This window comes from Akebia trifoliata, chromosome 2, assembly GCF_017979445.1.
Source record: "Akebia trifoliata isolate Shusen 1 chromosome 2, ASM1797944v1, whole genome shotgun sequence".
NCBI lineage: Eukaryota > Viridiplantae > Streptophyta > Magnoliopsida > Ranunculales > Lardizabalaceae > Akebia > Akebia trifoliata.
The window spans coordinates 11,335,057-11,353,474 of record NC_141376.1 but is presented as its reverse complement, the minus strand read 5'-3'; the positions used below and the strand labels follow the sequence as shown (position 1 = coordinate 11,353,474).

The following is an 18,418-nucleotide window of genomic DNA, read 5'->3' as shown; positions in this document are numbered from 1 at the left end:
GTACATACATCTTATCAATAGAAGAAAAAAAAAACAGCCAATTAGATATATTTCAAAATGTATTGTTATGGCTAGGAAATATCACATAAAGGCCAAGCTAGTTTTGCACGAGATATTCTCTAGATACATATAAGCTGAGGCCAAGCTACGATTTTCTTGTAAAGTAGGTAAACTATAATTGCTAGATAAGATTGAAAAACATGAATATAAGTGATTTTGTGAAGAAAATCCATAAAAGGATTTTCGTTAAATGTTGAAGAAAATGGCATTTAGACCATTTCTCATCAGTCTATGAGAGAAGATCTAAGTTAGGGGGCGGCAATGTCATCAGTACGGGTGGGGGTTAGGAATTTGCTCCCTTTCGTAGACAGAGACATAAATCAAATAGTTGTACCTTGAAGATAGAAGAAAAATATGGAATCTTGAGTATCGAATTGGTGGACACATTTTTCAAAATCCAAAAGTCCTCGTGTGTGTCATGATGCAGAGGTCATTAAGTATGATGATTGGATTGAAAGGTGTCGTATGGTCACTAAGAGTGACCATAATATTTTGTAAATCTAATCAATAATTTTTTTTTTTTTGTTGACATGTATCGTCACCATACATTTTCATATCGTCAAGATTGTATGTTTTTCAACCAAGGACTGCAAATAGATAACTTTTGAAGGTAAAAGTAGGTAATTTTAATTATTCTGAGATGAATTGTTTTCTAATTTCAATTGATCTCATCATTTAAGTGTCTTTATAGGCACCACTAGATGATCCATAGCACTAGTAGCATCTTTTGAAATGAGGATTAGATGATTGGGAATGAGCAGATAAAAAATCCACAGTATTATTTTTTATGAATTTATATATCTAGAGATCTATACATCTAGATTTCTCTTAGAGCATTGAGACTATATCTCGAGATCTATGATGTAAATTTGATCGACCATTTCTTGTAGTGACTTCTCATAAACTATCTTGAGCTACATAACATGCCCATATTGGGTATAATCTTTTCATACCATATGTGCAAGAAGTCATATTTAATCGAAATGAAAGATGTGATATTAAAATAAATCATATTTCGATGCGGATTGATTTGATGAAGATTCCAAATTTTTTCTTGTACTACTTAACTCAAGAATGGTCTAGTAAAGGTATCCTGAGCCTTTAACTAGTACACATCCCAAGAATGATCCAATGAAGATCCTGAAGTGTGTAAAGTACATATCCTAAAAATGATCAAATGTGTAACCTATAGATTTGACACGGAGCTCAAGGTATGATTTATTCAAATCCCATTCTCAATGTCATGTAGTATGAATAATGATTTTTTGACACCCCCTCTGACATGAACCCCATCACAGAATCATAGATTGTTTGCCTTGGGATACGTAGAATCATAACTCTTTTACTTGTGTATCCTGAGGCAAATGATCTACAGTTCTATAGTGGGGGCGTATGTCAGAGGGGCCGTCAGATTATCACGACTCATGAAATATGTGTCAACTCCACCATAATGGAGTTTGATTAGCCTTACCAAGTTAGTAAGGATTGCACCCTTACTAAGAGTCCTTGGTTTCACCTTGTGACATCCAAAAACATGGTTCGATGCTTGTAGTTGTAGAGGACAAAATTATACGAATTTTAAAAAAATCCAAAAAAAGTTATTTTTCACCATTGAATTTCAATTTTAAGTTTAGGAGTTAAGTGAAAGTTCGGTAGTCGTTCATTTTCAAAACCTTGGATCAAACTCAAAAGAAATTGTTTTTAATTTTTTTTTTTTTTTTTATCTGAGCTTTTCAATGAAACTTAGAAGGCAGTTGTGTTGGATTGTTAATGTGGTAATCTATTTGAGCAAAAAACCCTTGGTAAGGTTTAAAATCTTTATCAAAATGTTTCCTTAACACAACCCGTAAGTAAATTAAGCTCATGCTTATTTAGAGATTAAATTACACTCTCTAGACATTACAAAAGGCCTGGCTCAAATTATAATATCAACATTACAAAACAATATAACACTTGTTCAAACAAGTTCAATAATTGTTTGCAATTATGATTAAGCTTGTATAAAATCTTAAACTCAAAAGATAGAAATCTAAAGAAAAAATGAGAGAGTTTCTATAAGAACCCCAACTTTTACTTATTCTCATCCATTCACTTATTTTATTTATTTTTAATTGGAGTGCAATAAGTGAAAGTTGGGGTGTTGTTAGCAGCTCTCTTTATTTAGAGAATCATTTGTATATGAGTCCCCTAACTTACTAATTTAGGCCCTATTTGATTTAGCTGCCTGAATCTACTGTCAGCTTCTGCTGTCAGAAGCTGAAACACTGAAAAGCTTGTTTATTACAGCTTCGTAAAAGTGTTGTGCTGTTGACCAAAATCTAGTAATTATTATTTGATACAGCTTATAGAATCTGCTGTTTAGGGTAAAATGACCTGAATACCCTTAATGTTGATAGAACACTCAAAATGCATAAAAAATTATCAGAATACCCTTATAAATATATAATTACACTAAATATATATAAATATAATAAAATTATATAAATTTTTTTTAAAATAATTGTATTAATTTTAAAATATTTATAATTCAAAAAAAATTATAGAAAAATTTATAATTCTATAGAAATTTCGACAGCATCTCCTCTTAAAAATGGACATATGAAATTTTCCTGATAAACAAAATACATGCATAATACGCAATTCAACATTCACATCATATATACATAACATATCCACATCACATCATATATACATAACACATCCACATAACTTCTAATTTACATTCCGACATCATTTAAACATAATAATCATAGTTAATATAATAAGTAAAATTGAAATAAATAAAAACATGAAAAATATACATCAATTACAGAGTACAGTAATTGATGTGTGTGTGTGTGTGTGTGTGTGTAAGTTAAAGAAAAGCACTCATGATTCAAAGATTCAAGCTTTAAAACTCATTTAACGACAACCACAACCAAATAGAAACATCAAACAAACATGATTCAGTTCAAACTTCAAACAATAGTTTGAAAAATATACATTGAAAATCTCCTTCCATATGGGTTTGTTTCCTTCTGTTCACTCATTCCATCCCATAACCTTGAAGAGGATCATAAACATCTTGAGTTTCACCAAAATCAAAGGGCTTGAGAAAGTACAAGGCGTTTTCCATTCTTGATATCAAAACCAATCAGTGAGCTCGTTTGTCGATTAAAATATTTGTTTTCTTGATTAAACTCTAACTATTATAACCATTGTCATGGATGAGGTGATTCACCAAAAACAACTTGGCAACTCATAGTTTAATCTATAATTAAGTAAATAAATACGATAATATATATTTCCAATCGGTTAGTACTTATATCGGTCTCGGAGACCACGTACATTTTGAGTCCAAATACATTTTGAAGGTTACAACCAAACAATAGTTTGAAAAATATACATTGAAAATCTCCTAAAATTCAGTCAAACAATAATAGACATACAAAAAAGTGAAGAAACTAAAGAGAAACAAATGATCTAAACAAGATAAGATATAATAGAAATTAATACAGGAGAAGGTGCCATGGCCTGAAGAAAAATAAGAAGGAATGGTGTATTAAAGTACATAAAAAGAAGCAACAAGAAAGCCTAATGAAAATCTGTTATTTATTTGGGCTGTTTTTTTTTTTTTTTCATTTTACATAGAGACCCATCTGAGTGAGTCCATTGGAATGGTTAAACAATTGGAAATCAGGCGGTCCATTAGAATGATGGGGCCTAAAAGATAATTTATTACTATAAGTAGAGAAGTATAATGGAAACAGAAAAAAAATGCATGATTTCCATGACTCTAAAGTTATGGTTAGAAATTGGAAATACAATGGGTTTGATAGGGTTCACCCCATACTTAGCCCATTTATGGTCGATAGAGGTTTTAAATAACTATCTATATAATTTCCCATTAACATGATTCAGTAACTTGATTCCAGATATAAAGTTATTCATGAACAATACAAGTTATTCTTGATCGAATTGTAGAGTTTCAATGATATTTTCAGTTAAGAACCATGCGGAGCTGAAATCTATCTACGAAATAGACCTAAGCATCAATTACTTATGAAATTGATGTCAGTTAGCTTCAGATTGTGCAAATCTACAGAAAACACCTAGCTCAAGATTGAGATAAAAAAAATTCAGAGAAAATCAGAAGTTTTCGATCGAAGTTTAGTTTCAGTGATATTTTCAACTACGAATCATGCACAACATCAAGGAATTACATCTACAGAACAATCTATAATGAATCGAAATTTAGAAAATAAAAATCGAGATCAAATTAAATGTTTCACTAAAGATCATAAAGTATCCATAAGAAATCACATAGAAAAAAAAATTAGATAGCCATTCAATCGATCACGAGCTTTAACATCAAATGACATTGAAAGAAATAAGAAGAAGTCCTAAATTTCGAAGCAAAAACAGGGGAGAGGGGATCAACTTTGCTTACCTACTAAGCAGAAATGTTGAGCGGAGAAGACAGATCTGTGCGAGGCTCTGTTGAGAGAGATGTGAGAGAGAGAGAGAGCGAGAGCTTTGCGAGAGAGGGATCTGTGCGAGATCGAAACTGAACAGCTGTGTGTGATGTTTGTCGACCGAGAAGAGAAGAAGCAGAGATCGAGACTTAGAGATAGAGAGAGGGGTGTGCGATAGAGAGAGGAGTGCGATAGAGCGTCTGTGAGATGAGGTTTGATGATTTTTGTCGAACGAGTGTGTTCTGATCAGCTTCGGTCGAACGAGAGAATAGAGACGATGGACATGGGCAAAATCGTCAATTCACATGAGTCGTTTATTAGGTGAATAATTCCCTCGCAAACGCGAATAAAAAAACGCCTCGAAAGAGCTTCTCTAATTTGTGTTTCAAAACGCAATTTCGTAACGCACATTTTACCAAACGGTAATTACAACCGGAAACACAGATTTTAGATGCAAACACACTAAAATCCGCGTTTTGAAGCAAAAACAAACAGCACCTTAGTAAGTAAGGACTTCTAAAAAGGACCACTTAACTAAGTGGTAAGACCTTGTGGAGGTCGTTCCCAACCTATTAGGCTCAAACACCTTGAACCCAATCTTATATGCTAATTTGCTAATTGTAAACACCCTTACTAAGGGTTCTTGAGCTCATATCTTGTCATCCAAAAACATGATCAGATGCCTCAAGGTTGTAGAAGATAAAATTCTATGAATTTTAAAAAGAAAAAAATATTTTTCATCGTTAATTTTCATTTTTAAGCTTGGGAGTTACGTAGAAGTTCACTAACCATCTTTTTCAAAACCTTGGATCTATTTAAAAAAAAAGTTTATTAATTTATTTTTTATCTAAATTTTTTTTATGAAACTTAGAGAAATGTAATGTTAGATTTCTGATATGATAATCTATTTGAATAAAACAAACGATCTTAGTAAGTCTCAAAATCTTACTATGTTAGAAAGGAAAGGGTCTCTTTCACTTTTTATATCTTCTAACGTTAGTAAATAGAGATAGAGTACAAGTGTACAACGAAATGGATGTTTGAGTGGTACCTACGTGGCTTGGCCACCATGCACGTACACATACCTTTCAGATCACTCACGCTTTCCATGAACCATCATGATAACTCACAATCATAAACAAAAGTCTTCTAACGAAGAAGTGAGAGAAAAAGACAACCAAGTCAGAGAAAAAGAAAAAGGAGAGTTTCTCTCTCCTCTCCTTCGCATCTTTCAGCACTTATGGAGGACTCACCAAAGATGCCCACCTTTACTTACAGAACCAAAATTATATTAAATTATTAAAAAAAAGAAAGAAAAATACATGCAGAATTGGTGGAAAGAGGAAGATCCGAATACTGGGCGAGTCGGAGCTCCAAAACCCACCCACGTGATTGTAACAATCCGTACTTTGATTCACACCGTTCTTACAAACGCACACGAAGTCATTCTGGGGCGGATTGTACCCGCAAATCCCATCACTCTTCTCACACGCTTCACAGGTAGTGACAGTATTGTAAATATCCGATCCAACTTGGTTATACTTCAAAGCTACACCGTACTCCCAACGGTTCGGATCCGTCGCGTAATCTCCCAACGAAACAACCGATGCATAGCTGGCGCATTTTAGAGACTTTAGGTCTAAATCACCCTTGGTGTTAAGATTCGCTGGAGAGTAGACACAGCAAGTGTCGATGGGAGTGAATAGGGACAAACCAAGTGAAACCACGGATGGACACGTGTACATCGAGGCGCAGAGGTGAGAGTAGGTGGAGTCGCAGATGGGTATGCCTTTGAAGATGAGGGAGGAGGTGGGGGGTGCGCAGGATAAGAGGATGAAGATGGATGGGCCGAGTTGGAATGGGCTGGGCCAGTCGAGACCGAAGTTGGGAGAAGATTGCATGGATGTACACGTGGACATGTGAGGTGGAGTGATGATTAAGGTGGAGGTGGCGTAGGATATGGAGGTGATGGGGTAAGAGCCAGTATGGGTGGTGAAGAGGAGTTGGTCTTCAGTGGGTGCGCAGGATACGTAAGGGTAGAAACGCGGGGAACCACAGCCGTAACCTGTGCCGAGTGGGTACTTGACTTCGAGTGAACCACACGTGTTCTTGCAGGGGAGGTCTGTGGCTAACGTGCGCTGGTGGTGAGAGAGTATGATGAGGAGGAGAAGGAGATGAAGAGTGAGGAAAGCGAATCGTTCCATGGATAACTCGGTCACTCACTCACTCAGTAACTCAGAATTTTCTCTTAAGTCTTAACGACTAAGCTTTCTTTCTTTCGTTCGAAGAGTTGGTGTTTACGAAGCTTTATTATTGGCGGTGGAGAGCTTTTGGTTTTGAGTGGAGAAATGGTGGGTCCCACCAGAATATATTCCCTTCTGTTGGCTGATCATCATTTTGATTTGTTTGTGATGAAATGCATCTAAAGGACTAGTTGATGAGTGTTGATTCTGTACTCCCGAAATAGTTAAAGTTACGCAACTCACCCTCTTCAACCTTTTCTCACTTGAAACAACGTGCCGCTCCTTGTTGGCAATTCGGAATACGGTAAAAATTCGTTTCGTGAAAAATTCGAGTTGTATTCAATTTTGAATTGCAAAAATTCGATAAATAAAAAACATGTGGCATATGATTTATACGTGTATCATCCATTTCATTTCAAAAATTCAAAAATCAAAAAATTTGGACACCGATAGTAATGGCCATGAAAAATTGGTGATGTTAATGGTGAAGGTGATGGTAATAATGATGGTGGTGATAATGAGGACATTGAGGTTATTGTTCCGTTGATTTTTAAAAGAAAACCAAAGTCAAAGGATAAATTGTCAATTTAAAATATAAAGGTGTAATCTCAAATAAATATAGAAGGTCATGTTATTATTTTATTTTTTTAAAGATAAAAAGGACATTTGTCACATAAAAAAGATAAATTCCTCTAAAATTTTGAAGCATGATCATTTCAAAGTCGACTTGTGTCACACGTCATAACTTACAAGTTTACACTTTGCAACATATAATAAGTTATAGTAGCATTTTTTTTCCATTGAATTTTATAAAAATTCGTAAAAAAACGGATTTTATTCTTTTCAAACTTAAAATCTGTGAATTATTTAAAATAGTTCAATAATCCAGAGAATAATACTTTCTTTGGAAAAAAAATGAAAAATTCTTGAATTTTTCAAGAATTAAATGGGAGATTGCTACCAAGGGTGCCACTTAAATTTTTGACATTGGATTACTAAAAATGTTTCTGGAATTTTAATCAATGTTGCATTATGTGTATTTCAGATAAATATATCTATTTACAATGAAAAATCCGCTAATTTTGGACTTCCAATAGACATTGTTAATCACAAATCGTTCGAATATACCACAATTGTCGTCAAAAAACTCGAAGGAAAAATAAAAGATGTGAAAATGGATATTTGAGTACTTCAAATCTTTTAGAGAGATTCTATTGCAACACCAAATTTGACTAACACCGCTCCAATTCACACCTAAATCACCAAAGAATTGGCACACATTGGGGTGGCATTACAAGAAATTGGTGTGGCAATAGAAGCCCTCATATGTTTAAAGCTGATTTGGCGGATACGAGCTATAAAGCCTATTAAGTATCAAGTACTTTTCCCTCTCCAATATGCTATAGATAATTAAATCTTCATAAATTATCATCTCTTCAAGATTAAAATCATTCGAGGCAAAGCAAAAAAGCAGGAGTAATAAGTTATTATTAGTAAAAGTAGCATTGTCTTTTTCTTTTCTTTTTTTGATGTTTGGTTGTGATATATGATAGATTGTGCAACATAAATTTAGACTACTTCCACGTTTCTCCGATCTCTTCTTCTATCATCCTTGTCAAACTCTTAATCGACAAATACAAACAATAATATCATAATAAGATCGAAACTTTATCCAAAAAATTTGGGGTTAACTGAACAAATCTTGCTCCTCCATGATCGCCAATTCTGGAAAAAACCTTTGCCCTCTTGTGTCACGAGAAATGACCCATAATTACAAACCAAGCCCAGACAGGACCTCTCCATCACCATCATGAGACATGAAAAATCCAACATAGCATGTGCCATGACTAACCGATTTGGCCATCACATCACCTTTCACTTCCCAAAACATACCATACTTGAGCTTGCATTTTCGATGGAAACCGAAGCCAAGGATTTGGAAGCCCATGCCCTAGCATTCATCGCCCCTTCATGTAAATTGCTCCTCTTGCAAGGTTTCCTCCGCTCACTTAAAACCCGTGTTGCTTGATCCAAACATGCCAAGCTTGAATTTAGGATATGCCTTATCCAAGCCACATGAAGATGAGTGAGCAGTGATGGAAAAAGGAAGTAGAACAATCTCAGAAGCACAAATGCAGTGGCCAGTGATAGATATGTCTCTTGCCGAAACAAGTTCCCTGGAGACCTTGCCCATGTGAAAGGGCGATTTTCCGGCTTGCTATTCTCAAGTCTTGCAAGTTTCAAAGCAACTTTCTTGATAGATGTTTGATCCAGCGATGCAGGTTTAATGGCTACACCCGACAACACAGACACCAAGTTACTGAAGTCTTTAAAAGAAAGCTTACAATCATATATACAAATATAAATATGGGTCTGGTTCAAGGGCCAATAAAATGGCCAAAGTGTTGTCTGACATGGGCTACAAGTTTCAAAATGACTGATTTTTTGTGAGGGTTATCTCTATGGTGAGGAGATTATCCTTGCAAAAAATCAGCCCATTCTGAAACTTCTAACTCAAGTTTACAAGTTGAAGAATCGTGGACCGTCAATTTCTACCATTAATTTGTAAACCACTTTTGATGGAGCTAGAAGTTTCAGAATGGGCTGATTCCTTATCCTCACAAAAAATAGCCCATTCCGAAACTTTTAGCCATATAACACAACTTTGGCCCCTAAGTTTTGGCTGCCGAACGCTACCCTATAAATATATTTCAAGTAATCCATTTTCATAATTTTCAATTTGTTATTAATAAAGGGAAAAACTCATTGAAGAAAACTTTAGAATAATGCTCTAAGAGAAAGGCCTTACTGGTGACATCACTGTAGAAAGTGACGAGAGAATTGAGAGTCCGAGAGCCATGATAACGCACTCGCATGGTGGAATTTAGAAGGAAAAGGGTAGGGAATCCACGAATTCCATACCGCGAAAGTATCCTGCAACAACTCAGTTAGCGTTATCCTAAGATATTTTGGAATGCGTTTCCCCAAATTATAGACTATGTGTACAACCACAAATATGATAGTATCAGGAATACCTCACGTTTCACAACATATATATATAGGGTTGGGTTATTTTGACAAAATCCTAGACAAAGTTTTGTCTCATATGGCTAAAAAGTTTCAGAATGGGCTAATTTTTTTTAAGGATGATCTCTATAATGAGTAGATCATTCTCACAAAAAATCAGCCAATTCTAAAACTTCTTACCCCATGAAAAGTTGTTACAAACTAACGGTAAAAAATTGACAGTTCAAGATTCTTCAACTTATGTTTAGGGTTAAAATTTTCAGCATTGGCTGCTTTTTCGTGAGGATGATTTTCTCACCATAGAGATCATCCTCACAAAAAATCAGCCCATTCCAAAACTTTTAGCCCACATAAGACAAAATGCTTTGTCTAGGATTTTGTCAAAAGACCACCACCTATATATATATATATGGGGGGCGTTCGGCTGACAATCTTAGGAAGACAAAATGCTGAAAAAAGTTTTGTCCTAAGTGGCTTAAAAGTTTTGGACTGGACAGATTTTTTGTGAGGATGATCTCAATGGTAAAAATCAGCCAAATCTGAAACTTCAAAGTCCATCAAAAGTGGTTTACAAATTTTTGGTAAAAAATCAACAGTTCACAATTCTAAACCACTTTTGATGGACTTAGAAGTTTCAGATTGGGCTGATTTTAGGTGAGGATGACTTCTTGGTGAGGAGATCATCCTCACAAAAAACCAGTTCAATCAGAAATTTCTAAGCCACATAGGACAAACGTTTTGGCAGCGTTCTATCATCCTAGGATTGCCAGCTGAACGCCACCCTAAATATATATATTATATATATATATATATATATATGTATGTATATAACTACAAAATGTACTATTCTTTTCAAACCTTGGCCTAATGGCAGATTCTTCAACCCCAAAATGACGGATGGAGGGATACAAGGAAGACAGAATGGCAAAGTTTGGTATACTAGTTCTGGAGAAAGGACACCAAGATGCATGGAAGAGCACAGATATATATCCTTCATGGTTACTGTGAACCAGATTCAGCACCCTCTGAAACGAAACATCATCCCCCTTAACAAAAAGCACAATTAAGATGGCCATCAGGATTACATGCTCCAACTTATTGTATGATGGTAAACTTCAACTGTGTAACAACAATAATAATAATATAGGCCTTATAGCAAACATCAGATTCGGCAACATGAACCCTATTTTTTTTTTCCATTCATCTCTAACTTGAGACACGTCTTCAATCTGTTTCTGCATATCTTTCTTACTACCTTCCTTCCTGTCATTTACTGTTTCCCATTTTACCCTTTTAGAGCCTTAAAATTGCACCAAAACGCTCCTTACTAATGTTATAACTAGGCACCCCAACAATGTCGCTAATTTAGAAGCACAAGACTAGTTCGTCAAGTTTGTGGATTATATCATATAAAGAAAACTACCTTAATTTGAATTAATTAATTCCTTAAAAAAAGTGAATTCCTTAGAGCGATTTGAATTTATTTGATTAGAATTAATTTTAGCAAATTGAATCAAATTTTGGTCATCTAACCCATAGTTGCAAAGTCAGGGCTCGGGAAAGCTTCGGAAAAAGTCTGCCAAAGTTGATAAAGTTCAAAAAACATCTGATAAATTGAAAAATATAAATAATTAGTATTTTTTTCAAAAAATTGTCAATTAAATCACAATTAATTGTTATTTTAAAAAAATAGCAATTTTTTTTCAAAAACTTGGCGTGATTTAATCGGAAATTATTAAAATCGTGTTTTTAAAAATAAAAAAAAATCACTGATTTTTGTCATTAGGATCTAACCGGAATCTAGGTGTTGAGGCACCTAGAGAACACAACACCTGCCTATCGCCTACACGATTAACTATGTTGTAAAGTTATATCCCAATAAGTGCAGCAAAAGCTCACAACCATCGAAGTGATCTATCTGGTCAATATAATGGGATTACAACCAAGGATTAATTGTAGCATAGAATAATTGTTAGACAGTGCGGTAATGGTGTCTTTTCCAATCACAAAAAACTTAAACAAAAATAGGCTAGCGAACCCTTTTATATTCCCTTTTCAAAAAGGAGCTTTCCATAAAGTTGATAATTGTCAAGTCTGAGGTTTTTTAATCTCCTGTTTTCCCAAAAGCTCAAGCAGTGTCTCTAATCCCTGCAGGAGCAAACAGGTGAGATGGCTCCAACTTATAAAGAGCTTAGTCAAGCCTTATAGTGAGTTCGAGGACAACCAAAATGAGCAAGAATGCAACCTAGATGAGCTACAAGTTTCTATGGGAGCCATTGAAAAATCGATTGGCCAAGATTTGATGGAAATAATGTAGTAGCAGACATAGACCATTGATCGATATGTAAAATTTCACCACTTCTCTAATGAACAATTGGTGGCCATCATTTCAATCTATTTGGTGAGGGATGTCATACTGTGGTACCAGTTGATCAAAAAGAATATCAGAGAGATAACATGAGGTCTAGGTGTTCAGTTTGGACCAATAGAAAAGGTGAAATGAGAGGAGCCCTAATCAAATTTTGTCAAGCATTATCAATTTGTAACTATCAATCTCAATTTGAGAAGGTAGCAAACTAAACAAGTCAATTGCCTACGCCATTCTTGGTAAGTTGTTGTCTCAGGATTAAACGAAGAAATTATGGTTAGAGTGCAAATTCATTAACCCACCAATTTGGTTAAGCTTTCACCACCAAATTATTGAAAGAAGAAACATTTTGTGGCTCGTTGAACAAATTACCAATTTCCATTAAAAAAGTTGTCATCCATTGAATTACAACCGAAAGAAGGCTCCCAAAATAAAGCAACTCAATCTGATTGAGATCATGGTTACAAAGTTGGAGTGCAGGTTTAAACTGGCAAGAGAAGACTTTGAATGGAAAAATTATATATATATATATATATATATATATATATATATATATATATATATATATATATATATATATATATATATATAATTCATTAGCCATTTGTTCTCAGTTCTCAATATATTTTAAAGAAAAAAAAAACACACTCTTGAATATCTATATATGATAACATGTTTTCATTTATAATTATCCATGTTATAGTGCTAAAAAAATCTGATCATCAACATATCTTTTGGGAAAAAAAACACACTATTGAAAATTTTAAAATACATAACAAACAATATATTATCATCAAATATCATATTAAACTACATTTATGAATCACCAAATCCTATATTATGTATCAAATTCCACATTGAACAACACTAATAAACTAAATCACAAGGCAGCCACAAAAATCAATCAGAAGCCCACAAAAAATGTGCTCGTGAAAAAAAGTGATTTTTTTGAAGAAAAAAAGCATTTTTTTTGCTTGTTTTAATCATTTACAACTCACTCTAAGCGCAACGTTTAAAAAAAAAGATCATTTTTTGTGACTACGATTGATATGAATGAACGAAGAAAGAAAGAAACTTACTTCAATTTTGACAAAAATTATCACCCAGGTAATCATTGAAAGGCTCATTTAGCTATTTTGGGTGGTTTTGCATCAGCCAATCAAGCGGTAGACCATCAAGATGACAAAGAAGAAGGTTCTACACAACAATTGTCAACTATTGCCAGCCCGTGAGGTCAAGTCACAACTCACAAGTGTTGTTCCAAGGACGGGGAAATGTTAGGACTCCCACCTTCCTCCACATGTGGGGAGGGCACTTCTATAATCCAACATATTAGATAACAGCTCTTTACTTTTCAAAATAAATTAAATTAAATTTGTTTTGTGGGTGTAATCCTCAAGCATTTTAGGAGTCTTTGAGATCGAGTAGAAAACTCAATCTCAAAAAATTAAATCTTTGAATGAAAAATAATTGGAGAAACAAACTCGAAAACCCAAATTTCAAATCAACAAATAGAACAAATTCGCAAAACAAAAACTACAAAACATGAATTCAAATTGGAACAAAAGAAACATAGAAACACATACCTCCGTGGCAACAACTAAATCTCCACCAGAATTGCTATCTGAGAGAGAACACGTATCCCAACACAAATCTTGAAACCCTAGGATCGAATCTATAATGGGAATCGCAGGGCAGAAAGCCAACTTCGAAACCCTAGTAGGTTCAACACACGTTAGACTACCGAAGACAAATAAGAAAACAAACCCCGTTTCCCAAACCTTTATCGCCATGGATTGAGACAGAAAGATAAAATGAGAGGGACAGCAGAAACCCTAATTAAAGGTTTTGAAGAACAAAAGGGTTGAGTCTCGGTGCAGAGCAAACCCAGCGCATTTTAGCATTGGAGCTCAGATGGTTCATTTTAGCGTCAGATTCTGCACTAAAGGTCGAGGCGAAAAGATGGTGAAGATAACAATAGTGACTAATTTACCTTTTTTTTTTTCTTTTTTAATATTCTTCCAAACTTTTACGGAACCAAAATAAAAAGAAAAATACTTTCATTACTTACTAACTTAATAAGACTTCAAATCTTACTAAGGTTGGTCAAGCTCAAATGAATTACCAAATTTGGAATCCATCACCACAGCCCTCCATTGAAAAAAATAATTTTTTTTTTGGGCCTGATCAAAGTTTTTGAACATGGATGGCTACTAAATTCACACCGAACTCATAAATTTAAAAATAAAATTTAACTGTAATTTTTTTTTTTTTTTTATTAAATTCATCGAATTTTATCCTTTACATCCCTATGACATGGGATGATGTTTTTGATGCTACAAGGTGAGATCAACCAGCATTAGCAAATCTTAATGGTTAGTAAGGCTAGACATACTCAATTAAAAACTCATTTAAGAGAATAAATATGACACAATATCGCATACAAAATTTTTGATGTTTGCACGATCAAGTGGGCCCACTTATAAATAAATGTTAAAAAAATAAGTATGACCAATGATAAAGAGGCTAAAAAATTATGAATTATCAAATCTAATACCGGAAAGTCACCAAATAATGTTTGAAATGTCCCTATAGGGATAGTGGGCCCAATTGAGTGTGCCACATGGTACTTCTAGATCTAGGGCTGGCAATGATCCAAAATATACCCAATATCCAAATCGATCTGATCCGATTAAAAAAACCATGAAAAAATGAATGTTTTGATCGAATTCGAGTCTACCCCAATCCGATAAAAAAACAAATCCAATCCGAACATATTTCAATTAAAAGAAAATTTTATTATTCTTAATTTCATATAAATACATATAAATAAAACGTTTTAGTCATTTTTATTTCCCGCTATATTTATAATAGGATAAATAGATTTTTTTTTTTTTTTGACATTGATAATTTGAAAATAAGACATTTGTTTAGATCGGACTGAATCGGCCTCAGATTACTGATTAAATGAAATGGATTGGATTTGGTTCACATATTCATTAATGCATTTGGATCAAATCAGGGTGGCACTGATCCAATACCGAACTGATCCGTTGCCAGCCCTATTGAAATCAAACCTTTTTGGTACCCATAAAACTATTAGGTCAGTGTGCGACACAAGTACTAGTTGATATCAAATTTTTGGCACTCGAACTCCAGATTTAAGAACAAAATTAAACCAACAAATATTTCAAGGGATTATGGTCCAACAGATTCAACCTGAGCTCTTGATTGTGTGAATTTTTTTCCATCTCGAGGTATGCTCTTAAGCCTTGTGGATTTGATTTGATGCTCTTTATTGGGTTTTAAATCAAGTTTAGAAGTCCAGCCTATTGTAACCTAATTACAAATAAGCCTAATAAAAAATAATACTTGGGTTGAGTGACTTTTAAGTCCTAACACCTTAAATCTTAATGCCCTTATTAGGATCTTTACTGTTACAAAAACAGAAATGAGTACTTTTGATGCAAATCGTCGTTACTTCAGATGACCTTTAGAAGTATTAGCGTTGTTGACACAAATCCACATTAAATAAATTTTATTTTTAAATTACCTTTAGAGGTGATTATTAACTAAATTAGGTTTAAAAACAAATTATAGATTTAACAATATATAAAACTATTGATGCATTTGAAATAATTTATATAAAATAGTATAAAATAAAACGATAGGTAAGAAATATGCAATGGTCATAGCTAGGGCAGCAACCTGACCAGGTTGGGTGGTCAACCCAAGCTCAACTTAAATTGTAAAACCCTCAACCCAAACTCAACTCAACCCGACCATCGGATTAGAACTCATTAACCCCAGCTCATCAACAAGTACGACCAATACCTTATATGGGATGAGAATAAACAATATCAATAATTTACAAGTTCATTCTCCAGGCAATCTATATTTTGTTATTTTTATAAATTTCATCAATAGTTTTATAATAATTTTTTTTTAACAAAAAATATTTTGGTCCAATTTTATTGTTCATCAAAATATTTCCAACGAAATCCTGCATTTTTTTTTTTATACTTCAAATTTGATCATTTCGATCAGATTTTAGAATTATTTCGCAAAATGAATAGTGATTCCACCAAAATATATATACCAATTAAATTTTGAGTTGAACCATGCGAAAAATAAAAGAATTTTGATATATTTCGTAAAAATATGTCAATTTATTATTATGGATCCAGTCATAACCCACATGAAACTAGTTAAACACGAAAATTAGTTTGTGTAGGTGCCAACTAGCTTATTGGTAAATTCTATGGGTGATGGTATCAACGACATGGCTTCAACGCCCGCCATCACCGTGTAACTAATCATTTTAAAAAGACAAATATATAAATCAGAAGGGGAAAAAAATATATCTTTGATTGGTTGGCTAGTTTGTCTTGGTAATGATATGTTGGCTACCTTCCCATATCAGGTGAGTGGGGCAAGGGTTCTTTCCCAAGTGAATGATGCACAAGTATCGTTGAAAGCAAGAGCAACAAAAGGGAAACTAGTGAGCCTGTCGATACAGAACTCTTATATGTGAAAATATGTTGTTTGTGCAGTATATGATGGCATACTTTTTTGTGCGATGACATAATGTCCAACGGTTAGAACTATGTCCGTTGGACACATAAATATTTTTTAGTTTTTTTATGTTTTAAACTCCATTTTTTCCTGGAAATACGCCATCATACCCCTCATACTTCTACTACAACATATTTTCTTCTCTCTTCTCTCTTCTCTAGTCTCTACTCTCTAATATTCCCTGCGCCTTTCTTTAAGATTCAAGATCAATTGAAGACTCTCAATTCTCAAGTCTCAACTCCCAAAGTCAAGATCAAAATTCAAAGCAATCAATCAATATTTCATCATTCATCATAAAGCATTCAAGCTTCAAGTCTTCAACTCAAGTATTCAAGGATCAAGACTCAAGATTCAAGAACAAGAATACAACATACAAGTACAACAATACAAGAAGTCAAGACTCAAGATTAAGATTCAATACATCATCATTCAACGCAATCAATACTTCAATATCATCTTCTCAAGTTTGAAGTCTCAACTCTCTAGTCAACTCACCATCATCTCCAAATCTAATCTCATCTTCTCAATATATATATACTAATTGTGTCCATTTGTTATTATTACTTTGTTACTTGTTAGTTTGTTAACTTGTTGTAAGTTAACAGTTAGAACTTAGAAGTTTTAAATTAGAACAAAGTCACATTCACATATTCACACATTAAAATTTAGAAGAACATTACATATTTACATCACACATTCACTATCACTAATACCACTATCATGTCTTCCTTGTCGGCCAACTCCTCGTAAATGTCAAAGTCTAATGACCTTGGTTGAAAATATAGGCATTATTCAAGGTGGCTTTGCACACCACAAACAACATCGAGTGCATATGTCAGGATCAAATGCAAGGGCATGTAACAAGGTTACACCCAAGATCCGAAGAGTGATCTTGGAATACATGAATAACAATTCTAGGAAAAAACAAGTTGATGCAATGAACTTAGAAAGTTACATTGAAGGTGGTGGAATTGATGAGGACGACAATGACATCGTCGCATATGCTACTCCTCCTACGTCGACGGGACGTAGTCCCACCGGTTCCTCCCCTACAAAGAACTATTAAAAGAGCTCAAGCACGTGATCTACTTGATAGGTGGTGTAGACCACATCCAGAGGATGTGGTCAATCAAAGAGCAAAGGGTAAAAGTCTTGTTCAAACAACCATAAAACGTAGTACTAAAGATAAGAAAACGATTATTCGGTACATAACTAAATGGTTATACCAAGTCGGTATCACTTTCAACACTGTTAAACAAAAAAACTTCAAAGTCATTGTGGAAATGATCAGTCAATTTGGACGTGGCCTCAAATCACCTTCATTCCATAAATACGATAGCCATGTCTAAGAAAGGAGGTAGAGTTTACCGAAGGTTTAATTACTGAATATCGAGAATCTAGAAAAATTTGTGGATGTACTCTAATGGCCGACGGATGGACAGATAGAACCGGTTGAATAATAATTAACTTTTTAGTTAATTGTCCTACAGGAACAATATTCCTTAAATATGTAGATGCTTCGACCCATTCTCATATGGCCGAGTATTTATTTCAATTGTTAGATAAAACAATTGATGAAATTGGTGATGAACATGTTGTCCAAGTTGTAACAAACAATGTCAAAACCTATGTGGTGGTCGACCGCTTCTTAATGGCGAAGAGGCCTCACTTATATTGGTCACCATGTGCGG

At 34.1% G+C, this 18,418-nt stretch overlaps 2 protein-coding genes across 3 annotated transcripts; both read right to left on the bottom strand.

The window, feature by feature from the left end:
- Window positions 1–2,296: 2,296 nt before the first annotated feature.
- Window positions 2,297–6,718, bottom strand: LOC147409533 (uncharacterized). The gene is made up of 2 exons (XM_086418029.1): window positions 5,923–6,718; window positions 2,297–2,364 (listed from the first exon to the last, which is right to left on the bottom strand). Exons 1-2 carry the CDS (start codon window positions 6,716–6,718, stop codon window positions 2,297–2,299), a joined length of 864 nt encoding a protein of 287 aa, XP_086274155.1.
- A 1,520-nt stretch (window positions 6,719–8,238) lies between these two features.
- On the bottom strand, window positions 8,239–14,141 carry LOC147409532 (5'-adenylylsulfate reductase-like 4). 2 transcript variants are annotated; one of them, XM_086429979.1, is made up of 4 exons: window positions 13,739–14,141; window positions 10,643–10,809; window positions 9,567–9,691; window positions 8,239–9,048 (listed from the first exon to the last, which is right to left on the bottom strand). In XM_086429979.1, the coding sequence occupies exons 1-4, from the start codon at window positions 13,943–13,945 to the stop codon at window positions 8,633–8,635; spliced, it is 915 nt and encodes a 304-aa protein (XP_086286105.1). In that variant the 5' UTR covers window positions 13,946–14,141; the 3' UTR covers window positions 8,239–8,632. The 2 variants fall into 2 exon arrangements, with proteins under 2 accessions (XP_086286105.1, XP_086286097.1); XM_086429971.1 differs by having other exon boundaries at window positions 8,240–9,048; window positions 10,643–10,830; window positions 13,739–14,139.
- Between the last annotated feature and the right edge of the window lie 4,277 nt (window positions 14,142–18,418).

Coding starts and splice junctions, on each gene's coding strand:
- LOC147409532 (XM_086429971.1), bottom strand. CDS start 13,945: ATGGCGATAAAGGTTTGGGAAACGGGGTTTGTTTTCTTATTTGTCTTC. Junction 10,831..13,738: donor ATTTAGTTGTTGCCACGGAG/GTATGTGTTTCT, acceptor CTTTTTGTTAAG/GGGGATGATGTTTCGTTTCA. Junction 9,692..10,642: donor GAATCTGCCATTAGGCCAAG/GTTTGAAAAGAA, acceptor GAGTTGTTGCAG/GATACTTTCGCGGTATGGAA.
- LOC147409533 (XM_086418029.1), bottom strand. CDS start 6,718: ATGGAACGATTCGCTTTCCTCACTCTTCATCTCCTTCTCCTCCTCATC. Junction 2,365..5,922: donor TAAGAACGGTGTGAATCAAA/GTACGGATTGTT, acceptor TTTGGTCAACAG/CACAACACTTTTACGAAGCT.